Genomic DNA, 26,344 nt, shown 5'->3' with positions numbered 1-26,344 from the left:
ACTAAAATTTACAGATTCCACTCAGCATATATTTTCAGTTTTAGAAATCAAAATGTGTAATGTAATAGCATGGCACTTTGTTCTTTTTTTTTTTGCTTTTTGGGTCACACCCGGCGATGCACAGGGGTTACACCTGGCTCTGCACTCAGAAATTCCTCCTGGCGGTGCTCAGGGGACCATATGGGATGCTGGGAATCGAACCCGGGTTGGCCACATGCAAGGCAGTTGCCCTACCCGCTGTGCTATTGCTCCAGCCCCAATAGCATGGCACTTTGAAAGGTCCCCATTGTCTATACATACAGATACCTAGGAATATAGAGAGGTACTTACTTCCCAGTTACAAAATTTAACTGTTTCTTGAACAAAACAAGAGAGGGATTTTCAAAGATTCAGAGTGTTTACAATGTCAGTGATTGAGTAAATGTTTATTGAATGCTGTAACAGGCAGGTATTGGTGTTGCATGATCTTTTGTATAGCGGGATGCATGTACTTTGTATGGAATAACATGGGCAGAAGGCAGAGAGAGGAATGCTAATGAGGAATGAAGTGTGACCCCAGCTTGCTTTCAGTTTGCAATCGAGTTACAGAGGTGAAAGATGGGTGTGAATGGTACAGCATGGTACAGAATGGTACAGCAGGCAGTGTGCTAGCTTTGTACACATCCCACCCAGATTCGATCCCCCAAGCCCTCCAGAATTGATCCCTGGTCATAGAACCAGGAGTAAGCCCTGGTGAGTAAACAGGTAGATGAGCAGGTAGACTGAATCAAAACACTTCCAGAAACGTTACGAAGGATCCTGCTAACTTCATGGGTCTTTCTTCTTCTCTTAGCCATTCGCCTTCCAGTCCTCTGCTGTCATCTGTGGGATGTTGTGCTTTTTTAATTTTTAATTTTTTGTATTTTGCTTTTTGGGTCACACCTGGCAATGACAGGGGTTACTCCTGGCTTATGCACTCAGGAATTACTCCTGGTGGTGCTCAGGAGACCATATGGGATGTTGGGAATCGAACCCGGGTCAGCCGCATGCAAGGCAAACGCCCTACCCTCAGTGCTATCCCTCCAGCCCCGATTTTGTGCTTTGACCCAGATCCCAAATATATTAACCCACTGTGCTCTTCTGATTCTAGTACCAGTACCTTCTTGTCACCCTGTGTCTTTTCAGACACAGCATCTGAGTTTTCTAGACCATTCCCAAAAGGTGACGCCTTTCCCTGCATTAGATTCCCAGAGCGTTGTGTCGTGACTAGCCTCATGCATCTTAGACCTTTCTGGTGCATTCAGCCCCATTGTTTGCCTTGGATTAGTGTTGGGTATTGCTTCAGCCTTGTTTAACTTACCCAGGAAGACTAGCAATTGCTTAATGTGAGGTAATTCCCCCACCACAATACCTCATTTTCCAGAAAGAAATGTTTGGTCCTTAAGGGTTGACTCTAACTGAATAATGACATGAAGACTTTTTTTCTGAAGACGGTGACTCTATTAAATTCAATGACCGATGAATCCTGTTTGTTTCCTTTCCAATATGTGAAGGGAGACAGAAACTTTTATACATTGATGGAAGGGGGTGGTACCTCAACTTCATTCCATGAAGAATTTCAGCTCTAGAGCATTGGCTTATTTCTTTTGAGCATGTATTTTCCCTAGAGCTATATTTGTAAGGGCTTTAAAGAACGGGCATGTGGTTCAAGTGGTAGAGCACAAAGCTCTGAGTCCCTGGCACTGCATGGGCCCCAAGTGCCTCCAGGAGTGGCCTCTATTTCTCAAAAAGCTATATTAATAATTGTGTATTTTACTTATGTGTGGGCAGAGTGATAGCACGGTGGGTAGGGTGTTTGCCTTGCATGCAGCTGACCCAGGTTCGATTCTTCCATCCCTCTCTTGGGAGCCTGGCAAGCTACCAAGAGTATCCTGCCTGCACAGCAGAGCCTGGCAAACCTCCCGTGGCATATTCGATATGCCAAAAACAGTAACAACAAGTCTCACAATGAGATGTTACTGGTGCCCACTCGAGCAAATCGATGAACAATGGGAAGACAGTGCTGCAGTGCTACTTATGTATTCACCTGTTCTTTAAAATCTATTTGCAACCCAGATATCTATACGTGTGGTAGTTCTGTAAGTTTCTGTGGGCACATGCAGAGCAACCCAAGGGCACCTTCCCCGCTGAAGATGAACAAGGCCATATTCTGTCCCATTTCAGGTCTCCTATCAATAAACATCCCTTGTGGGGTCTACTTGGTGTCACATTTTCCACGTTAGTTGTGCCTTGTGTGGGTGTCAGTGACCTCTACGCATGGAGCTAAGATGCCTGTCAGTATTCCTTGGCACAAAAAGGTTGCCAGGCACCTTCTGGAAAAAATGTGCATTAGAGAAACTGCCTTGAGGCATGTGTTGGAATGTGTCGTGTCCGGGATCAGTGTCGAGCAACAAGCGATGTTCCCTAAGTTATCTTTAAACAGGAGCACACCTGAAAGCTGGTTATCTCTGGATTGTTCGGTGAGAACATTGTAGGAAGAGGCTCCCAGGAGCCTGAGCCTGGATTTCCCTAAGGAGCACTGGGTCTGTAATTGCAAATACAACAGCTTTCCAGCACATTGCTACTGCAAATGCCTGCAAGCGAGCCTATGAGTTTGCCCCTAGTGTGTTGGTCAGACTCAACTAACTCCTAATCATGTAGAATGTAAACATCTTCAGTTTATTTATTTAGTTATTTATTTGCTTTTTGGGGTCACGCCCAGCAGTGCACAGGGGTTACTCCTGGCTCTGCACTCAGGAATTACTCCTGGCAGTGCTGGGGGACCATATGGGATGCTGGGAATTGAACCTGGGTCGGCTGCGTGCAAGGTAAACGCCCTACCCGCTGTGCTATTGCTCCAGCCCCAACATCTTCAGTTTAAACCATGGCCCCTTGTAAGCTCTCTTTCCTTTTGGCCCTGGCACATTTTCTATAGGCTTATCATCAATTTTGAAAATGTAAACTAGCTTTGGGGCTGGAGTGATAGTACAGCAGGTAGGGCATTTGCCTTGCACATAGCCAACATGAATTTGATCTCTGGCATCCCATATGGTCTCCTGAGCCCGCCAGGAGCAATCCCTGAGCACAGAACCAGGATTAAATCCTGAGCACTGCCAGGTGAGGCCCCCAAAACAAAAAATTAATCTATTTAACCCAAGTTCAACCCTCGGCACCCCAGACGATCCTGCAAGCACTGTCAGGAGAGATCCCTGAGTGTAGAGTCCATACAGTCAGGAATAATTCTTAGACAAAGCTGGGTGTGGCCCCAAAACCAAACAAGAATATTTATTTACATGAAGCGATAGCATAGCAGTAGGGTGTTCGCCTTTCACAGGACCCCGTGTTCAATTCCTCCGCCCCTCTTGGAGAGCCCGGCAAGCTACCGAGAGTATGGAGCCCGCACGGCAGAGCCTGGCAAGCTACCCGTGCGTATTGGATATGCCAAAAACAGTAACAATAAGTCTCTCAATGAGAGACGTTACTGGTGCCCACTCGAACAAATCAATGAACAGCGGGATGACAGTGACAGTGACCAGAAAAAATATGTTAAAACGTATCTGTTGCAAATTATATATTGTCAGTGAAAAACTGTGGAGATTGAAGAGGGCGGAATGCCCCCACAAGAAGGCACAGCCAGTGGCTATGAATCAGAAGTGGGAGCAGGGGCCTGGAGCGATAGCACAGCGGGTAGGGCATTTGCCTTGCACGCGGCCGAGCTGGGTTTAATTCCCAGCATCCCATATGGTCCCCCAAGCACCTCGAGGAGTAATTCCTGAGCACAAAGCCAGGAGTAACCCCTGAGCATGACTGAGTGTGACCCAAAAAGCAAAGCAAAAAAAAAAAAAGCGGGAGCATTGCTGTCCCAAGGCCTGAACGGGTGCAATGACCTGGCAGTGGCCTCTTTGTCTGCCCTGATCGCTTGACTTGTTTAGAGCAACTCTCAGTGATCAGGAACAAAGCAGGGTCTGCGGAACGGATGGCAGGGCCCTGCCAGTGTTTAGTTTGGCTCCCAACAGGAGGACTTCAAGTTCGCGGGCTGTTCGGAATCCGTCACCTCCGCCTTGAGGAGAAACTGGTTTTCAGTTCTCAGAGCCTTCTTTGCCTCTGATCGTCTTTTAAATTCTCACCTTGGGGCAGGGATGGAGACTTAGCTGGGGGGGGGGGTTGCCTATGTGAGGCTTTGGCTTAGATCCCAATAACACTGCCCACCCCCAAACACCCCTCCCCCACAACACCACTGTGGCCCCCAAACAGAGCCACGATCACAGTGGCCACAAAGAAACAAAAACATCTCACCGCCTCTGGATGTGCACACCCCCAAGTCCCGAGAACCCCAAGTGCAGGTACGTGGCCTCTGTGCCGGGTTCAAGATATGACATGCGAGTCCCAATCCACCCGGTGTAGGGGGCTGGAGCCACAGCACAGCGGGTAGGGCATTTTGCCTTGCATGCGGTCGACCCGGGTTTGATTCCCAGCATCCCATATGGTCCCCTGAGCACCGCCAGGAGTAATTCCTGAGTGCAGAGCCAGGAGTGACCCCTGTGCATCGCCAGGTGTGACCCAAAAAGTAAGAAGCAAAAATCCACCCGGTATATTTCTCGGGGCCAGGTGGGGACAGCCGCATCCGCCCTGCTCTTCCCCGGCTTGGCGACGCGCGGGAGCCATTTGGCCCCGCAAGCCCGAGCAGGCTCTCCAGTTTCCTGCAGGAGAACAGCCCGGCCCTGTTCCCAGGGTGTGCCCAGCGGAAAAGCCACACGGCCGGGCTGGAGAGCGGCCAGCAGCCTTCGCATGCGAGGCCGTGAGCATTGTCCCAGAGAGGAAGGGCAGAGCCGGCTGGTTCACTCCCAGCACTCACCCCTTCATTCCAAGTCCATCTTTCTTTCTATTTTTTTTCTTTTTCTTTCTTGGTGGGGCCGGGGGTGAAGAAGGACCGGGCTCCCCCGCAGGCCAGGCCAGCTCTGTCCTGCTCCCCTGTCTGGCCACCTGGAGAAGGCCCAGTCGATAAAAGGCAAAGTCCACTTGGGACAGAATCCAGTGGGTAGGGCGTTTGCCTTGCACGCGGCCGACCTGTGTTTGGTCCCCGACACCCCCTACCGTTCCCCGAGCACCGCCAAGAGTCATTCCTGAGTGCAGAGCCAGGAGTAACTTCTGAGCATCACGGAGTGTGCCCCCCAAAAACAAACAAAGAATCCTCATTCAGTATTCCATAGTTCCCAGCCCTGGGATACCAAACAGCCCTGATGACAGGGGACAGGGGAAGCCTGTCACACTGTGCCTGTGAAATAAGGTCCCCGGAATGGCGGACCACTATTGGAGAGGAGGATTTACTTCTTTTTTTTTTTTTTTTTTGCTTTTTGGGTCACACCTGGCGATGCACAGGGGTTACTCCTGGCTCTGCACTCAGGAATTACCCCTGGCCATGCTCAAGGGACCATATGGGATGCTGGGATTTGAACCCGGGTCGGCCGCGTGCAAGGCAAACGCCCTACCCGCTGTGCTATCTCTCCAGCCCCAGGAGGATTTACTTCTTGCTAATATGCAAAGACAATGGTGTGCTGCTGCCAAAGGCAGCGGGGAGGCTGGCCCAGGGCTGCTTCTGAATTTCCAGGCCCCATGTAAGCTTGTGGAATTTAGCCTGTTTGTATTTGGCAAAATCTCTGGCGGGCCGGGTGGGGGAAAGTTAGCGTGGTAAGAAGGAAGTAAAAGCCCAGAAACACCCACAAGACACACCCTGGCACCACCATGCTAAGAATATCAGCCAAAAACCTTTTAGTAAATGGCTGGATATTTATTATGAGACAACCACGCAGAAACCTCCCACTTTCCTGGAGAAAATCAACAACCATCTGTCATGGGAGAAGACTCCCTTCACAATAGCTCTCAGAACTCCCTAGCTCCAGAGAGGAAAATGTTTGCCTCCTTCACCCCTTTTCCTGCCTGCAGGCACTGGGTGTATACCGAACCCCCCCCCAAAAAACAATCAGGAAACAAAAGCAAAGGAGAGAATTCTTATATATTTGAAAGTAAATGTGGAAAATTCTATATATGCAGGATAGAATGTTAGACCCCAGAATAGATGAAGCAAATGTTATAATTTCCCTTTAATCATTGATCGTTGAAGTCATGGCTTTTCATGGCACTGTTGGCATTTGGGCTGGAAATAGATGTCGTTCAAAAAAAGCATAAACAAAAAGCGCACGGAATTTATGTATGAAGTGCATGGAGAGTCTAGGATTACATGTATTAACTGAATCGTAGTTTTCTAAGTACTCACTCTCGAAGTATCGTGAATGTAGTTCACTTTATTCTTCTTTTTATTTTTTCATGATGCCCTACTATAAAGAAACTACAGTAAAAATGAATATGTTATTTTACTAATTATTGCTGAATTTTATTCTATAATGCATAATTTAAATGAACAATATTATATCCCTGGAACTGACAAGGTGTATGAGAAAAAATCTACTTATGTATTTATCATACTTGCTTGTATTCCTTTATATACATTCTCCGTCCCTCTCGGAGAGCCCAGCAAGCTACTGAGAGTATCCCGCCTGCACGGCAGAGCCTGGCAAGCTCCCCACGGCTTATTCGATATGCCAAATACAGTGACAATGATGGGTCTCATTCCCCTGACCCTGAAAGAGCCTCCAATATGGCACCGCCACTGTTTGGAAGAATGAGTAAGGAGAGGATGCTAAAATCTCAGGGCTGGGGGGCTGGAGCGATAGCACAGCGGGTAGGGCGTTTGCCTTGCACGCGGCCGACCCAGGTTCAAATCCCAGCATTCCATATGGTCCCCTGAGCACCGCCAGGGGTGATTCCTGAGTGCATGAGCCAGGAGTGACCCCTGTGCATTGCTGGGTGTGACCCAAAAAGCAAAAAAAAAAAAAAAGAACACTCAGGGCTGGGACAAATGGAGACATTACTGGCGCCCGCTCGATCCAATCCATAAATAGTGGGATGACAGTGACAGTGATTTATTTCCTGTGAGTTCTCTGCAATGCCCGGGAACAGACCTGTGCGCTGTAGGATGGTAGATGTCAGTGTCCCCAGCGTTACCCTCCAGCTGTAACACACATAACTGTGTGCAAACGCGTAAAACGTTCCTCTCCGGCTAGAAGCAGCAGCTTCAGTATTGTGTCTGAGCCGGGCGTGCAGCCTGCTTGACTAGTGTATGTCACAACTTGGTTTGCCCTAACGCAGGACTGTCTCCATGCTAGCTGGAATGTGACACAGGCAAGGTGCAGAAAACAGTTGGGGAGTTGTATAGACTTTTATAAAAATAAATACAAAGGTATGAAAAAGACTTTCTTTTGTAGTTCCTTTTAATGAGTTACTGCCAATTTTATCCTGGGGAAGAGGAACTCATTGGATGGGTCTGGGTTTTCTAACTGGAGGCTGCTTCTGCCCTCTAGTGGAGGAATTCGAGTACTGGCAGCCGGACGCCCTGTAGGGAACCAGGCAGTTCCCAGAGTGAAGAGATTGCCCCTCCCCCTTTGTTTTATAGTCTCTGGATCTTGACTGTTGATGGGATTACACAGCACGGGGGGGGGGGGGCGGGGGGGGAGTTTGTGGGTGTGGCTGCCAAGCTACTGGAAAATAGGGGGTCTGCGTGGAGGACGGCCAGTCCTGATCCAAGCAGGCTTGGAGATCTCAGCCCCAGGTCCCACACACCTGGGTTCCTCTGTCGGTTCCTTCATGCGTGAGGCTCATCCAGGTGTGTGGAGAGGGGCCTTGAGCATGGCTGTGGCTGGGTTCTGGAGGTTTTTGGCTGCCAGGGCTCTGCTTTGGGTGGGGAGGGAAACTCAACCCACTCCCCTCCAAGGGGCCCGGGTGGAGACAGCCTGGCGCAGGGGCAGGAGATTCTGTGTCATTGCTCTCTTCTAGGAGCTTTGTTTTACCTCTTATAGTCTAGCCCACTAATGTACCTAAAGCAGCACAAATGTATTTGGTTTTAACATACTTGCTTGTATTCTCTTATATACATTCTTCATCCCTCTTGGAGAGCCCAGCAAGCTACCGAGAGTATCCCGCCCGCATGGCAGAGCCTGGCAAGCTCCCCGTGACGTATCCGATATGCCAAAAACAGTAACAATAATGGGTCTCATTCCCCTGGCCCTGAAAGAGCCTCCAATATGGCACCATTAGGAAGGATGAGTAAGGGAAGGCTGCTAAAATCTCAGGGCTGGGACGAATGGAGACGTTACTGGCGCTTGCTCGAGGAAATCAATGAACAACGTGATGACAGTGATACAGTGATACCCCTCCCCCACCTTCTAAAGGTAACAAATAGCACTTCGAGTGTGTCTGAGACCATATTCTGAGTCCTCAAGTAGACAATGGGAGAAGGTGCGAGGGGGTGGGGTTGTGATAATAAAGACTGCTAATCCATCATGCAGCATACATCTATGGCACCAAATAGAAAATAGTGCATGAGACTAAGAGCATGTGCAAAATGAGCAGAGACCAGGGCGGGAGCGATAGCACAGCGGGTAGGCTGTTTGCCTTGCACACGGCCGACCCGGGTTCGATTCCCAGCATCCCGTATGGTGCTCTGAGCACCGCCAGGAGTAATTCCTGAGTGCATGACCCAGGAGTAAACCCTGTGTATGACCAGGTGTGACACCCCCCCCCCGGCAAAAATGAGCAGAGACCATTCAATGATAAAGTTTCTTGTAAGGCATCCGCCCTGAAGCGAAGCTGCTTCCGAATTATCAGTTAGTAGACTTTTAGAATGAAACATCGGTCCATTTACATTTACAATTAAAAACAAGAAATTTGCTACACAATGATATTTGCTACTCCTTTTGTTAAACCCCCCCAACACACACACACTCACACACACACACTGTTTTCTGTACATTACTTCTGACCCTTACAGCAACCTTGAAATATAAGAGGGGTCAATCCTATTTGCCCTGGAGGAAACTCTTCCTCACTCACTCACCAGAGAAGTGGTGGCTGGGCCCAGGCCCCAGGCCCACCCACGGCACGCCAGGACTGGGTCCCCACACTGTGGACGCTTCACCAACTCTCTGCTCACTTGCGATGACTCCAGGGTGGGAATTTCACACGTACACTTGCACAGTAATACGCTCATTCTCTGAACTTCCTGTCTAATGAGGAAATGCAGTCAATTGCCTCACTGCCTGAATATTTCAGGGAAATCATTGAACTTCTTATAGTCACACAGGGGCATTTCAGGTAATCATTTCTTAACTTCACAAAATTGTGCTTTAATTGTGTTCCATCTTTTATTACAACCTAGATGTTCTTTTCCGACAGAGCTCATTTCTATAGACTTTTATGTAAGTATATTCCTCTCTACTTTTCTGCCTTGCACACCTCCGCCTTTCCAATATTTCAGTCTCTTAAGGATGAGCCTGGGGGAACTGCCCCATCTGTGAATTTCTCTAAGATTGTTCCTCATTAGAATAAATCCTTCCTCACGGATCCTACGGAGCTTGAATGTTCTTTTTCTTAGCTTTTATTTATCTTGTTTGCAAGAGAAGGCTCTTGCAGATAGGAGGATAATTTTTAAACTCTCTTTGAAAAGCATTTAAAAAATATTCCAAATATAAACATTTCTTTTAAGAGGGAAAAGGAAAATCAAAATCGACCTCCCTGTATCAGAGACCCCTCCTTAGGATAAAATTCCTTCTTGCGTCTTGCAGCCCCAAATCCTGAGAATATCACCAAATATAATGAAAGGAGTTGTTGAAAGTATGAGAAATTGAATTCTAGCCATGAATTGAGGAATAATAACAGTGATTAAAATAAGTCTTTCAAAAGGTATCACCTGCTTAAGAACCTCATGCCCGAGGCTGGAGTGATAGTACAGCGGGTAGGGCATTTGCCTTGCATGTGGCCGATCCAGGTTCAATTCCCAGCATCCCATCGGGTCCCCCGAGCACTGTCAGGAGTAATTCCTGAGTGCAGAGCCAGGAGTAACCCCTGTGCATCACCGGGTGTGACCCCAAAAGAAAAAAAAGAGTCCCATGCCCTACTGACTAAGCTAGCCGGGTGTCACAGGTATCACCTACTTAATCAGATTCAATATGATAGTGAAATTTTGCAAAAACATTTAGAAGGGAACCCATCTGATCTCTCTCTTTTTTTCTTTTTGGGTCACACCTGACTTTGCACTCAGGAATTATTCCTGGTGGTGCTCAGGGGACCATATGGGATGCTGGGATTTGAACCCGGGACGGCCACGTGCAAGGCAAATGCCCTACCCGCTGTGCTATCGCTCCAGCTCCATCTGATCCCTTTAAGCTGCCTAAAAGCCTGGAGCCTAGCCCCGCCTAACCAGGCGACACAGACCCCAGGCCCCTTTCAGGCACTTGTTAGCTGCCTTGGCAGCTCTGAAATGGAGAGTATGCTGCAAATGAACAATTCCCCGTACATCACAATATCCTGTGTCCTGCGATGACTAGATGCAGCTTGCTACACAGATGTATTGTCTGTCTATAAGGAATGAAAATGTGCACGTAGCAACATACAGGGAGACAGTTAATAGCGGTTGGAGAAAAACAGCGATCATACACCATTATGAGCAACAGAGGGCGCTCTTTGGCAAAAAAATATATCTAGCTCCTACATCCTTGCCCTCAACCACTACTCCACACTGTTTCTGGAAGGCCTTTCTGAGAAACGTGGGGGGCAAAACAATGGACATGAACAGTGTGTCCATCCGAAGCCAGCCTGATGATTCCAGGGAGCCAGGGTTCACGCCTGAGGAGCTGTGTGTGTATGTGTATGTTTAAGAAGGGTGTTCACAGGCAGTAGCACAGCGTGGAGGGCGTTTGCCTTGCACGCGGCGAACCCGGGTTCGATTCCCAGCATCCCATATGGTTCCCTGAGCACCGCCAGGAGTGATTCCTGAGTGCAAAGTCAGGAGTGACCCCTGTGCATCGCTGGGTGTGACCCAAAAAAGAAGGAAGGAAGGAAGGAAGGAAGGAAGGAAGGAAGGAAGGAAGGAAGGAAGGAAGGAAGGAAGGAAGGAAGGAAGGAAGGAAGGAAGGAAAAAGAAAAGAAGGGTATTTATGACCCTGGGGTTTGAGAAACTTTGAGAAGATTCTGAGGTAGTCTGTGATTGGTTCACCTGAGTAGAAACATTCGAGAGTGTGATTGTCATTGAAGGCTCATGTACACACCAGAAATTTTACTCGAAGTGAAAGGAAAATTAGTAGACGGGGTAGATGTTGGAGAGTGGGCAAGGGATGGTGAGGCCTGCTCTCCGCCTGTTACCAGACACAGGAGCTCGTCTCCTTTCTGTGGGTGCCCTCTCCCAAGCGGTACTCAGTGGGCTCGGAATCCCACCCCCCACCGTGCTTCTAAGCCAGCAAGGGCGCAAGGTGTGGTGGTGTGAGGGCTCTGTGGTGCTGGGGACCCCCAGGGCCCTCCCACAGAGCTCAGGGGGCACTTGCAGGGTCCCATCTGCTGTTGCTGGGCTTGGGGGACCATTGTGGAGCCAGGGACGAGACAGAGGTGCTGCTTGCCCGGGGACCTGTGCAGTCTCCCTGCCCAGGGTCTTTTTCAGAGATGGTCAGTTCCCCTAAAGCCCTCGGGTCACCTGTCCCGGCCGGTCACCTGTCCCGGACACACCCACTGCTCTCCACAGGCATCGGCATTCAGCCCCAAACTCTTCTTTCAAAATATTTTTATGACCGTGGAGATGAAAAAACCGTGTGAGCGCAAGAAATCACACACAGAGAAAGAGCCAGACTCTGCCCCTCAACAGTGTAAAATTTAAGGGGAGGCAGCTCAAATGGTAGAGCACCTGCCTTGGCATGTGAAAGACCCCGAGTCTGTTCCCCCCTCAGATGGAAAATGTTGCTTTAGGTTTTTTTTTTTTAGCTTTTTGGGTTACACCCGGCGATGCTCAGGGGTCACTCCTGGCTCTGCACTCAGGAATTGCTCCTGGCAGTGCTCAGAAGAACATATGGGATGCTGGGAATCGAACCTTGGTCAGCTACATGTAAGGCAAACGCCCTCCCCACTGTACTATCGCTCCAGCCCCTGCTTTAGGTCCTTGCTCTGTAACTAGTCTCACCACAGCACAGCATGGCCACACAATCACGGGAAGCTCGTAAGTGCCCAGGATAAGATGACCTATAATGCCTGAGAGGCCATGCAAACACAAGATGCTGCCCCTGGCCTGGTCAGCCACCAAATGTTGTCAGCCAGCGCCACACTAGGCACCCATCTAGATGAGGATCCAGCACGTGCTTGCATTCAGGGAGGTTGCCCAATGATCCTCTCTCATGTAGCGTGCCCAGGGGAGAAAGCTGTGAAGAGACACAACAGGCAGACACACAGAGCAGACACTCTCAGGCGTTGGTTGGAGCTGGGTTGTGACCTTTGGAGAGAAGACTGAAGAGAGGAAGGAGACCCTGAGAATCTTGGGGGAGAACTGCATCCCAGGAAGCACAAAGGGGCCCCCACTGATGGAGCTTCTGCCCCCGGGAACAGGGCAGATATGTTGATTTCAGACTTACTGATCACTGTGTATTTACTGAAACTAAAATACGAAGGGGCCGCACAGCGGTTCTCTCTCTCCCCGCCTGCAGTCGGTAGTCTCAGTCTGCCTCCCCCACCCCGGGGAGGTTGATGGTGATGGGCGGACGAAGGAGGGAACGAGGGCCAGGCTTGTTGGTGTCAGTTGCAGTTTACTCCATTCCCATCTCCATTCTCCTCTGATTCTCCTCCCGCTTCTCCCTCCCTCGTGCTGCTTCATTCTCCTTCTCAATCCCACTTCAATCTCCTTCTCGCTCTGGATCCCCCAGCCCCCTCTTACAGTCTATTAAATCCCAAAGCATGAGGGGTTACGGTAATAACTACACATAGGTGTGGTCATACCATCAACAGAGATAAAGTCTTTCTCTCGGGGGAAGCTGCTTCTAGGACAGATACTCATTCAGCAGGACGACCCACCCAAGTGTGGAATCCCATAGGTGTGTTTCTCCTCTCCTTGTCCAACAAACATATAAACATTCATAATATTAATCACTTTGTATGGACATAGTAAGAGATACATTAAGCTTATAGGATTGCTCCCCTGTGGTCACCTCGATCTCAGACTACAGTGCTCAGGCCAGATTAGTCTTTCCTATCCTGAGCAGGGTCCTTATCTCATTGTTACTTTTGGATCATGACAGCATCTGTCCATGACCATGCTCTCAACTTATAGTTGAGTATCATGGTGCTTTGGGCTGGCTCATATTGATGCCAGGGTTCTCACAGCTTTCCCTGGGTCCCTTCAGTCCCTCGTCGGGACCCTGCTTTTGGAGTGCTAGGAACTAAGGGCAATGGCAGCTTCAGTCAAGGAAGCAGACGCCCTGGAGTATGGATTGTTTGGAGACAATTTGCTCCCAAGTTACAAAAGCAGAATATTAACTGTCTTCCTTTGTCCATACAGGAAGGACATTGCTTTAAAGTAAACTATTCAAAAGATATAAGGAGAGGAGAAAGGCAATATTAACTTACAATACAAGTTCAGTGTCCTAGAAGGATCTGACCTTACAAGTTAACAGAATCTGCTTAGGGGGTAAAGCTGGTTAACTGGTTCGGGACGAGAGCAGAGAGAAGTTATGGACAAGCACAGAGGAATGGGAGTGACTCAGGAGCACTGTGATGGGTGTGACTCAATAAACCTAAGCTCCCTGTGCAAGGGAGAAAGGACAAACCAATGTTTTCCTACAGATCACCAAGTGCTTGGCATTTGATACATGTTTGCTCATGTAGCCCTCACCACATGCATCACCTCCAGGATTATGGTTGTCAGGGAAGCAGCTGAGCCTCCGAAGGTCAAAGACTTCACCTCTGAAACCTGGGGAATGGCAGTCCCCGGATTCCAGCCAGAAAGTTGGAATCAAGTCTGGACTGTTTCCCTGTAGCAGGGCAAGCCCCAACAGCACTTTATTTATTTATTTATTTATTTATTTATTTATTTATTTGCTTTTGGGGGTCACACACGACTGATCAGGGGTTATTACTGGCTTTTCACTCTGGAATTACGCCTGGCGGTGCTCAGGGGACCCTAAGGGATGCTGGGAATCGAACCCAGGTGGGCCATGTGCAAGGCAAACACCCTACCTCCTCTGCTATTGCTCCAGTCCCCCCAAGAGCACTTTCAACTACTTGAATGTGCCTGTTAGCCAAATGCCTGAACCACATTATTTACCTCTTTTTCCTTTGTGAAAAATCCTTTGGCACTCATTAAGGTGTCCTATGGGGTTGAATAGGAAAAGTGAAATTGGAGGGGGGGGTGGTCCAGGTTTCTCAGTAATTGCTCATTCTCAAAATATTTTTACTTCTAAAAATGGGGCTGAATTTTCATCTGCATCCAATGATTCTGTTTCTATCTTGGAGACCAGTTAGTAACTTTTATTTTTTATTTTGGGAGTCACACCCGGTGATGCTCAGGAGTTACTCCTGGCTCTGCACTCTGGAAGTACTCCTGGTGATGCTCAGGGGACCATGTGGGATGCCGGGGATCGAACCTGAGTCGGCTGCATAGAAGGCAGGCACCTTCCCCGCTGGGCTATCACTCCGACTCCCTGTTAGTTACTTTCATTTCCTTCTATGTCCCTTGTAGGCCTCTCTCATAGGGGTTAAAAACTTGACCCCAACTCAAGTTTTTGTCCTTTTTCTCCTTCTTTTCCTACTGAATGACCATTTAGGAAAACCCAGTCCCACTATTTTAGGGTAAACGAATATGGAAAGAAGACACGGTTTCATCTAGGATTTGAGATTTCTCTTCTGGAAAGAGCCTTGCACATTCCACACTGCATGGGTCAACACACTCTCCCTTGGAAATACCAGCCAGAAGGATCTGGCCAACCATATGATTCAAGCTGCTGTTTCTTCCAAATTAATTCCGAGCTCCATGAGCAGCACTATTCCTAAATGCTACATGGCAAGGGGAGTTGTTCTTTCATTATTATTGGGAGAGTCCACATCCTTCTTTCTCTCCCACTCCAGTACCTAAACCCCCAGAGAAAGAACTGATCAGGAAGGCAGAAGTTTCGGGCTATGTATGAGTGAAAGGAAGCAAAAAAAAAAAAAAAAAACCAGATCCAGGAAGCATGTCAAGACCCTTCAGAAAAACCTGGTTTGAGACTGCAAGTGTCCCCCAGCGATCAGGCGCTACGCAGCCAGCTCCATCCGCCACGCGTGGCAACGCTCCCGGCATTTGTGCTTGCACCGTGGCCTAACAAATCGTCTGGCTTGTGTCAACTCTCAGCAGTACTGCTTGAGCTTAAACAGAGCCCCTGCAGGCACGGATTTAGAGGATGCTGCCAATAAATGACAATAATAGGACAGTGAAACCCTGGTTGTGAACCAAGGCATCCCATGTCCCCAACACACACACACACACACATGTACACATACTGATGGAAGTGTGATTTGGGGGTGTCATGGTAGAAGTTCGCCTTGAAAGACTCAGGAAAGCTTCATTAGCCAGCCTTCTCTTACTGTATACGAGATGGGAGAAACGGTGCCTTCTCTGCGGCTATGGCGTAGTGAATGCCTGCACCCGGAAAAGGTAGGGGGGGAGTGTGTTTGGGGGGGTGCCACCAGTCGGGTCCTGTCAAACCCATTGGAATCGCTCTCTAAAGTCTGATTTTTTGCAGGGAAAACAAATACCTCCACCCGCAAGCCCCCGCACTCGTGTTATCCGTGTAAGCATGCATCTTCAGTGAGTCATGCTGACCACAATTTGCTTTGCAAAGTCGCTGGACAGTGTTTCAGATGATGAATAACTCCAACGCCCCCTAAGCTTGGATCATTGAAAACTATTTGGGGATGGAAAAGCATCGAGTTGGAAAGAGCCTCCTTGGAGAGCCCAGAGGGGAGCATCAGCTCAGAACAGAATGAAAAATGCTTCATTTTTCTTTCTTTTTGGTGCTGTTAACACAGATAAGAACAGCCCGGGGCCTGCTGCTGCTTAGGGCCTGCAAGCTTCCTCTTTGTCCTCTTCAATTTAGAAGCCCCCTACAGAGTCCTAAGCGCTTATTTCTAACTGTGCCCCAAGTGCCCACTAGGGTACTTCCAGATTTTCCCACTGGTAACACACATTGAATCCGATGGAGCTGTAGTATCCTCATACTTCCCGTGGAGCTGTTACTCTAGGCTCTAGTTCTTCTTCCATCTTACTGCCTTCTTATTTACCCCCCCCACCTTTCTGCAGCAGGGACCAAGTTTCCCCCCACCATTGTGCAGTAGACGGAAAAGAGCATAGTACCCTTTTTGTCGGCAGAGTAGGGCCAACGGGCCTTGTTTCTCCAAACGAGAAGGATGCTTCCATTATCCAAAACTAAACTAGCCCTTGCAGAAAATTCAAGCTATCTGAAAAGTGGAAGCAAGATAAGAAAATGTACCTGCAGTATTTCCTGCTGGGGAGGATACTGTCCACGGTGTGCTGCGTCCCTCCGGCTGCCCCCCATGCATGTCCGACCCAGACTGATAAAATTTTATTTAAACAAACCCATTGTAATGACTCATTGTATCTGCTGCCTTTAAAAAAATCTACAGGATGAGAAACACATCGCCCTTCATGGTGTCTGAATGCTAAGAATATGGAATCCGCTGTTTGCATAGGTGGTATTCAAATCTGTTCACCATTAGGAAACTATAACAGCTTTCAGTACTTTAGCATTTTTCTGAAAGGAAGACGTTACAAATAATGTGTCTAACCTTTGAAGATCGATTTGTAAGAATAGAACAAATGTCCATAGTACCCCTCGCTTGTCATCCCTCAGCAAGCATTTGCCCTGTTTTCCTTGTATTTGTTCCTTCGCAGTGCTGGGATTGGTCCCAGGCCTCTCGCACACTGGCCTGGCACGCCACCACTAAGCCACGACCCACATTTCCCTGGATATGTGTATGTGAGGGTTATGGTGCAGCCAGCAGGTCATCCTGTACCTGTGGGGTGAGTGCATCAGCAGCCTGATGGTGCCTTCAGACTTCCAAATACCCAAAATTTGCTGCTGTGCCTTTGGCCAACAACTTGGGGTCAAGTTTTCCAAGAAATTAAATGGCCAAAAGTTAGGTATGTGGGAGCCACACCCAAAAACCATCTCCCACTCAGCTATATAAGCTCAAAGCCTCCACCCCTCTCGGAATGCCTGGCAAGGTACTAAGGATATCCTGCCTGTACGGCAGAGCCTGGCAAGCTACCTGTGATGTATTTGCTCTTCATGTTTTTGGAGCGAGCAGATGCCATTGGGCTACACTAGCACATGACAGGGATGAATGGTGTTACTGGCACCCGCTCAAGCAATCGATGGACAATGGAATGACAGTGGTACAGTGAAAACACTGTTTTGATCGTTCATCCTATAAAAAAGAGGAATTTGGTCTACTTTTTATACTACAGGATGAAGTGAAATCACAAACTGCAAAAATAGCCCAAGCTAGACATATATAGTGGTTTCTTGTTAAGAGGAGGAAATAGTTTAATTGGTGAAAATGGCAGTATCAAATTATGCATGTTGAGAACTTCAGAAGCATTTTCTCTCTGGTAACCTCTGGGGTATATGGTTATTTTCTTTCTTGTGTAACATCGTTATGCTGCCACTGTTCTTTTTTGTGGTATTAGAGATTTTCAATTTGTGGCAAAAATAATTATTCACTGTAAATACTGATTTAAATTGTCATGTTTGGGTGAATAGGTCTTTGAGCAAAAATTGGATCTGGCTTACATAATTACATAATTACAAGAGATGCTGGGATGCTACAGTGCATTTTTTGTGAGCCCACATAATAATGTGTAAATAGAATTCTGAAGTGAAAAAAGTTCCAAACTTGCAAGGGATAAATCCTTTAACCCTGGCAGAGGACATTAGGACAGCTGGGGCAAAAACTATCGAGCAAAGCTTTCTACCCACATTAGGATGTTCGGGAGCCTGAGGTAAGGAGCAGCACCCGGCTCACAGAACAGCCTGCTTTTGCAGACACCTTGTAGAACTATTTAGGCCGACTGAAATTTCTCATAGGACTTGCAGATCCTGGCAAGCTACCCGTGGCATATTGGATATGCCCAAAACAGTAACACTAAGTCTCACAGTGAGAAACGTTACTGGTGCCCGCTGGAACAAATCGATGAGCAACTGGATAACAGTGATTTATTTATTATTTATTTATTTATTTATTGCTTTTTGGGTCACACCCAGCGATGCACAGGGGTTACTCCTGGCTCGTGCACTCAGCATATACTCCTGGCGGTGCTCGGGGGACCCTATGAGATACTGGGAATCGAACCCGAGTCGGCCGCATGCAAGGCAAATGCCCTGTGCTATCGCTCCAGCCCCTCGTGCCACTTTTAGACTTGCTTTGGATATGCCTCTGGAAATGTTGACTTCTGTTTCTCTGACTTTATTTGATGGCATTTCCCAAGCATGAATGGAGTACTGAGGGAGTGTGTGTGTGTGTGTGTGTGTGTGTGTGTGTGTGTGCGCGCGCGCGCATGCGTGCACCTGGCATCAGAAAGATGTTTTCTTGGGATTTCCCACACCAGCTTTGAATGGAAGGCGTAGAGACATGAAATCTATAATCCCACACAGCTGGGAGACCAGGACCTTTGGACCCCTGCTGTTTGGAGTGGAGCGGCTTCTCTTTTGCCCTGAGCAGAGGAGAGGGCACCTCTCGGCATCCTGGGGGTTCTAGCACTCTCTGCAGCTGCCCAGAGCAAGGGGCTCCTACTGGAGTCTCTCAGAGACGTCGTCTGGGCGTCTGTGTCCTCTCAGAGAGCCATTCCCTCAGCCTGTTCTGTCATCAGACTTGCCCCTGACACAGATGTTAACAGATGTGCAGTGGGAAAAAAAGTGAACCAGGACAGAGAGATGGTTCAGGGTTTAAGATACTCGGTTTACATCCATAGGACCTGAGTTCAATTCTCAAAACCAACAACAGGGGTCACTCCCAAACAGAGCTGGGAGCACCCCTCAAGGACTGCCAGATGGGACCCAAACCACCTCCCACCCCCCCATACGCAATGGAAAAAGCCAACCATTCTCCACCGCTGCCCAATTCCTACTTTCTCTTCTGTTTGCTTTCGTGAAGGTCTCTTACCTCTTGGACGGGGGCAGCATGGCCCATGAAGACTTCTGCGGACACTTCGGTCAGATGAACCCAGGAGACCTGCAGGTACGGACAGAGCCGAGGGATCGCCATGGGGGGGGTGGTCATCCTCGGGGGCATTAGCTTGGGCATGCACACTTCCGGGTTATCCACACTTTCCTTCCCCCTGCCCCTTCAGCCTCTCCCTTCTGAGAACGTGTCCACTCAGCCGGCCTCTTGGATTTCTCCCTCTGCTTTTAGTTCCTCCCCAACACCTTCACCCCTACCTTAGCTCCATCCCAGGCAGTTTTCTTCATTCTTCTCAAAAGAGACCGTCTCCTCTTCCCGCTCTTCCATTCCATCCCTCACCCAGAAATCAGGGCTGTCCTTGCCATATCTCCCCCGCAGCCTTTACGGAAGCCACGCGGCTCACGATCGTACCTGATGCCCCAGAGGCTAAATTTAATGTCCCAGTTGCAGGCGCCCACTTTGTAGATCTCTCTGCTACATGTGAGGGCCCCTTACTCTTCGCGGGATTGATCACTTAAGACAGCGATTATTCTGCCACCCCGGCCACCATTCTAATCTCATCGGAAACACCTTACAGCGAAAACGGCAGGAAGCGTTGGGGGTCATCCTTGCCTTGGGGGCTTTGTAAGTCTGGCCACTGCATCGGATCTTTCCAGGGGTCGTTCCTTATTAGAGGAAAGATAGTGTCATGACAGTGTCTCCGGGCATGTGACAATCAAAGGCACGAGAAGCAAAAGGGCCAAACATGGTGGCCAGCTGCTTCCCCATCCCCCCTCCCATCCCTGAGCGCTGCTGCTCCCGCGGCTGTGCTCCCTACACTAAACAAGGTGGAGGGAGCCCTGCTAATGGCTTGCTGGTGTGCGGAGAGCCAAGTGTGGCCCCTTCGTCTCCACTTGGGTCACGTGTGCAGGGCCCGCGCCAACTCCGGAGCTGCCTGGATGGGGCGGTGGTGAGGGTGGGCCCGGGGTCCCAGCTCACCAGCTCGCTGCTCTGCTCCTGCAGTGGATGACGGCAGGCCGGGGCATCCTGCATGCCGAGATGCCTTGCTCCGAGGAGCCGGCCCATGGCCTGCAGCTCTGGGTGAATCTGCGCAGCTCCGAGAAGATGGTGGAGCCACAGTACCAGGAGCTGAAAAGTACCGAAATCCCCAAGCCCAGTCAGAATGGAGTGACCGTCGCTGTCATTTCCGGAGAAGCGCTGGGGGTGCAGGTAAGCCGGGTGCTGCTGTGCGCCGGGGCAAGCCCTGAGCTGTCTCCCTGAGGGACTGGCTGCAGGAGTGGCGGGAACCAAGGGGAACCCAGAAGTTTCCTGCAGGCGCTTCCAGAGGTGGGGGAGGAGGGCAAGGATGTCAGCTCGTGAGGGAAATTGGTCCAAAAGCGCTTCGTCGGCTCCTGGCAGATGGCTCGAGAGACCCGAGCGCACATTTTACACACAGGAAGCCCAGTGTCCATCTAACACGACGTGTCCCCACACTCTGCCCAGGAGCACTCTTGGAAGGCTGGTTGCAAGCCATGTGTTCTGCCTTCCAACACCGTTTGGCTGCTAGTCGCACCGCAGTGTCACCACCTTCTTACAAAATGATCTCATTGATTGATGGTTGGTTTTCAGTATTGTGGAGTTTCGCAGGTTTGACTCCCCACCTCACTAAGGGTGCAATTGTACCATTCCCACCACCACAGTTCCACAGCCATCCCATCCCCCCCACACATCCCTCTACCCAAACATCACCTACCTCTATTCATTTTCCCTCGTTTGTTGCTTCTCTCCATTTACTTTGCTTCAGTTTTTCATCTTCTACCCAGGAGTGGAACTGCACTGGGTTTGGCATTATGCCACTGAGGTCATCACTTCACTCTCCACCTGCATTCTCCCTAAGGCACAATCATCTTTTTAAACCCCATAGCAGGGAACAGAAATACAGTACAAGTGAGAACTCACCTTGCCTGTCGTTGACCCCAGTTCAATCCCCAGGACCACATTTGTTCCCCGAAAGACTGCCAGGAATCACTCCTGTATACAGAGCCAGGAATAGCCCATGAGACTATGAGTGAGCTGCAGAAGTAAATTAAGTAAATAGGGGCCAAAGTGATAACACAGCTAATCAGGTGCTTGCTTTGCATGCAGCCGGCATAGGTTCAGTCCCCGGAACCCCAGAGGGTGACCCTGAGGCTACTAGGAGTGATTCTTTTATTTTTCTTTTTGGGTCACACCCCGCGATGCACAGGAGTTACTCCTGGCTCTGCACTCAGGAATCACTCCTGACGGTGCTCAGGGGACCATATGGGATGCTGGGAATCGAACTCGGGTCGGCCGCGTGCAAGGCAAACTCCATACCCGCTGTGCTATCGCTCCAGCCCCTACTAGGAGTGATTCTTGAGTGAAGAGCCATGAGTAAGCCCTAAGCACAACCGGGTGTGACCCAGATACCAAAAATTAAATAAGGGGCCGGAGTGATAGCACAGCGGGTAGGGTGTTTGCCTTGCATGCAGCCAACACGGGTTCGATCCCTGGTATCCCATATGGTCCCCCAAGCACTTCCAGGGTTAATTCCTGAGTACAGAAAATTAAATAAGTAAATAAATCAAGAGCAGTATAGTATTCCATTTAGCGTGTGGGACCACAACTTCTGTATCTAGTCAAGAAACAAACCAGGGGTTGGAGCGATAGTACAGAGGGTAGGGCACTCACCTTATACATGTCTGACCCGGGTTCGATCCCTGGCACCTCAAATGGGCCCCTATATCACACCAGAAGTGATCCCTGAGCACAGAACTGGGTGTCAGTCCTGAGCACCACTGGGTGCGGCCCCAAATCCAAAACACATCTGCTTGGATATATATTTTATTTTATTTATTTATTTATTTATTTATTTTTATTAGTGAATCACCTTGGGGTATAGTTACAAACTTATGAACTTTCATGTTTGTATTTAGTTTCCATCCCTCTATCAGTGCCCATTCTCCTCCACCAATGATCCCAGTATCCCTCCCACCACCCCACCCTGCCTCTTTAGCAGGGCATTCCCTTTTGTTCTCTCTCCTGTTGGATGTTGTAGTTTGCAATAGAGCTATTGAGTGGCCATTATGTTCGGTCTATAGTCTACTTTTGGCACGCAGCTTTCAACCCGAGTGGGTCCTCCCAACATTCTCTACTACGTGTTCTCTTCTCTGTCTCTGCTGCCTTTCCCCCCAGCATGTGAGGCCAGTTTCCAAGCTGTGGGACAGACCTCCTGGTTCTTATCTCTACCTCTACTACTCTTGGGTGTTAGTGTCCCATTCTGCTACTTTATAATCCACATATGAGTGCAATCTTTCTATGCCTGTCTCTTTCTTTCTGACTCATTTCACTCAACATGATACTTTTGGACATATATCTAACCCCTGGACAGCGTGCCCTGTATTTTCTTCTCAACTGAACCTCTCTCACATTTAGATTTAGGGTGCCACATTTTTAATCCAACAAGATCTGTATGAGCTAGAGCTTATGGAGAGGTTTGTTGACGGAACAGGGCACAAAAAGTACCGTGTCAGTTGCAGCCCAGAACTGTTGAGGAAGAGGCCCACTTCTTCAGCTCAGCCCATCTGAGGTCCTGGCGAGTGGGGTCGGGGTTGGTGTGAGGGGTGGCTGAGGATTCCTATACAAGTGATCTCCAAGGAAGCGTTCCTAGGGGAATAGGGAAACGAAGCAGGTTGTGGAAGGGAGGCAGTCTTGGGTCAAGGCCCCTGTCCCACCCTGGGTGAAAAAAAGGACGAATGTGTTTACTCTATGGCCACTGTTTAAAGGCATTGAGTCTGGGAAGAGGGACACAGATATGGTTAAAAGCGATCAGGGAGAATCCGGGGGCCCTAACAACGCCTGCCACCAGGAGTTGATTCCACTCAAACCACTTGGCCGTTCTCCCCGTGGACAGCACTATCCAAAGGCTCTAATTAATGTAAATTTAACTTCTGTTTATCTACAGCCAGGCGGATAGGATAAACAGAGCGGGGGAAAAATAATGACTGGACAAGAGCTACCAGAGGCTACACAAAGGGATGCCCTTCATGCTTCTGGTTGGTTCTGATTATTGGTCGGCAGTTGTGGATTTGAGAGACCGTGTTAAACCCACAGCTCTCTAGCTGCACCGTGTCTGGGTGACAGCATTATTTGCCCCTGGGTTTCCGGTGCGACCTCACCCTGAAGGACTAGGTGCCCTGGGCTGGCCGCCAGGCCTGGACTTCCGCTGCCGTTGCAGAAGGAGCCTTGGTTGTGATTCTGGGAGTCCTGTGAGGACACTTGCTCAGTGTGTGTGGGGGTCTCAGGCCAGGGACAGCCATTTACCAACATGTCTCCGTTCATTTCCGGTGCCTGTCGCTCTGTGTTTCCAGGACTCCAGGGTTCTAGGGACAGGCCTTCAGGGATACTGAGGAAGTTGCAAGATTTCTTCCTCTTCACTTCAGGCCGAGCACACACAAAGCTTTTGCCCAGTTGTTTTAGCATTTGTTTGGCATTGACCTTATGACCTTATTGACCAGAATGAGTTGAGCTATCTGCAGCCACACAGGGCAGCTGGAGTCCTGATTGGCTGGAGAAGCAAAAGCAACTCTCTGCTGAATCTCAGATGTTTACAGCTGCTTCTCATATCTAGGAAATACCGTACAGTTATGATGTCGAGGCTGGTTCTAATTGCAGGCAGGAGGACTTGGGCAAAGTACCTCCATGCTGCAGACCAAGTGGTCTTGCAGTGGCAACCATAAATTAGAAACCAGAAGTAATGTTTTCACATGGCAAAATAATGTCCTGGTGTCTCTCTTGTTCTTGTCGGAAGTCTCTGAGCTGAAGGACATTCTCCTAAGTAGATGACTCCATCCGTTACATGAAAGCATTTTAACAAGGCAGGAACTCCTGGCACCCTGGACAACAGTTAATGTAGGTTTTGAGAAGCAGTGTGGTGCTGTGGTTATCAGATAGCAGGATTCAAATGCCCACCATAAATTTGTTGTGTGGCCTCGGGTGAGCCTCTTGGCCTCTCTGTGCTTGAGTATTCTCACCCATAAAATAGGTTTGCTGTGGGGATTCAATGAGTTTTTCACATGCTGAGGCGTGCAGACAACACCAAGCATATTATACGCCCCGCAATGGGAGCTGTTGGCACTGGTACTTTGATGACTTGATGTTAACTTGGGCAGGAACTGAGCAGAGAGCTCAGTCTTCTATGCTAAAGGGACTTACTATGATGTGGAAAAAGGTAATCCATCCTCTCCTGCTTACTAAAGAGGTCATTGGCTGTTTATTTTGGGGGTCCTGTGGGGATCACATGAGAAACAGTGCTGCTTCTCTGTGATGCCATAGTAGCTGCTCATTGAAAAGTCTCGAAGCCTCCAAGAAACAAACTAGAGCTCATTTGTCCCCTGGAAGACCAGTGTGAGTTGAAGTGCAAGGGGAGGCAGAGAACAGACCTTCTGAGAGCCTGGAACATGCCCCAGCCCAATAGAGAGGCAGCCGTAGCTTTCCTCACAGCCAGAGCATCTAGAAATGGAACGAGCGAGGCTGCCGGTACTTCCGGGGTGCCCGTATCCCCATGGCTTACCTGATAATGCTGGGAAGCCAGGGACTGTGCCTGAAACACCAATCATGACTCTGAGAATCTGGATGCAGCCTGAGAACCTGCATTTGAAACAGATTTGTGGGTGATGCCAGCACTCCTTCCTGGAACCCATTTGTGATTTGTCTAACCCTCCTGGGATCCAAAACCCTGGACCTGACAACTCAGGAGGGACACTTTGCTAGGTTCCTGGGAACGATGGCGAAGGACCCAGCACTGTGGTTCTTGGCCAGTCTTAGTAACCTGTGAGGATTTCAATGCCTACCTCCACACGCAGGGCTGGAGCGATAGATAGCACAGTGGTAGGGCGTTTGCCTTGCATGCAGCCAACCCAGGTTTGATTCCTCCGTCCCTCTCGGAGAGCCCGACAAGCTACCGAGAGTATCCCACCCGCACGACAAGCTCCCTGTGGTGTATTCGACATGCCAAAAACAGTTGCAAACAAGTCTCACAATGGAAACGTTACTGGTACCCGCTTGATCAAATTGATGAGCACGGGGTGACAGTGACCTCCCTACACATACACAAAAAGAAAGAAAGTGAGGCATGCGGGGTTTCGTGCAAGATGCTAGCAGCTTTTGTCTTCTTTTGATATTTCTAAGGATCAACATGTCCCTGTGTCCACATGCTGATGTAGCCTGGAAAGTCACAATCCATCTTGAGCAAGATTCTGCAGGGACAGCATGTTCTAAAGTGAAGGGCCTCGAGGGAACCAAGATAAAAAGGGGATACTTTGAATAGTTTCTCTCACTTCTGGAAGGTCAGCATCACATGTGTATTTCATGAGAGTATGAAATGCTCCAAACCCCATTCCATCCTTATCAGACAGCCAATCAATCAGCGATATTTATTGCCAGTTATCCGAGGAACATGATTCTTTTCCCAACAAATGCCTCTGCTTGCCTCCTGCTGTTTGAGATTCTGGTATGTTCACAGCAAACCCGAAGGAGACAGGGTCAGAAGAAAGCCAGACTCGGTCCAAGGCCAGCTCCACCTCTGACTAACTTTAGGGAATTCTTGAAGCTTGCTGGGCCTCTGTTTCCCCCAAGTAAAAAGGCAATAACTGGAATTGGACCCCCTGTGCGCAGGGTTTAGAACAGTGCTTAGAAGGGGTAAGCCCTCTATAGTTGCTTGCTGATTTTTTTTTTTTGCCTTTTGGGTCACACCCAGCGATGCAGAGGGGATACTCCTGGTTCTGTACACAGGAATTACTTGTGGAGATGCTGAGGGACCATATGGGATGCTGGGAATCAAACCCAGGTTGGCAGAGTACAAGGCAAATGCCCTACCCGCTGTGCTACCTCTCCAGCCCCACTTGCTGCTTTGATTTCTTTGCGAAAGCTTTGTACAGTGTTTATGAGGCTGACACCCAAGGACGGTACATACAAGGGCCAGGGGGATTGCCCCATAGCTGGAAAACTGTTTCATGAGTGGAGGGGAGAAGCAGATGGAATATAGAAGGGATCACTAAGAAAATGATGGCCAGAGGAACCAGTTGGGATGGGAGATGCATGCTGAAAGTAGATAAGGGACCAAACATGATGACCTCTCAGTGTCTGTGTTGCAAGCCATAATGCCCAAAAGTAGAGAGAGAGTATGGGGAATATTGTCTGCCTTAGAGGCAGGGGGAGGGTGGGGAAGGGG

The 26,344-nt window shown here is 49.1% G+C and overlaps 1 protein-coding gene across 2 annotated transcripts in view; it reads left to right on the top strand.

The window, feature by feature from the left end:
* PIR (pirin) overlaps positions 1 to 26,344 on the top strand; it is a 93,075-nt gene that overhangs the window by 9,105 nt on the left and 57,626 nt on the right. For both annotated transcript variants that reach the window (XM_055123117.1, XM_055123116.1), the window contains 2 exons: positions 19,090 to 19,173; positions 20,119 to 20,325. In XM_055123117.1, coding sequence (XP_054979092.1) covers positions 19,090 to 19,173; positions 20,119 to 20,325 — 291 coding nt within the window. The remainder of the gene's footprint in view (positions 1 to 19,089; positions 19,174 to 20,118; positions 20,326 to 26,344) is intronic.

The sequence above is a fragment of the Sorex araneus genome, chromosome X (assembly GCF_027595985.1).
Source record: "Sorex araneus isolate mSorAra2 chromosome X, mSorAra2.pri, whole genome shotgun sequence".
Lineage (NCBI taxonomy): Eukaryota > Metazoa > Chordata > Mammalia > Eulipotyphla > Soricidae > Sorex > Sorex araneus.
The sequence above is the reverse complement of the archived record's forward strand: the minus strand, read 5'-3'. Positions and strand labels throughout refer to the sequence as shown.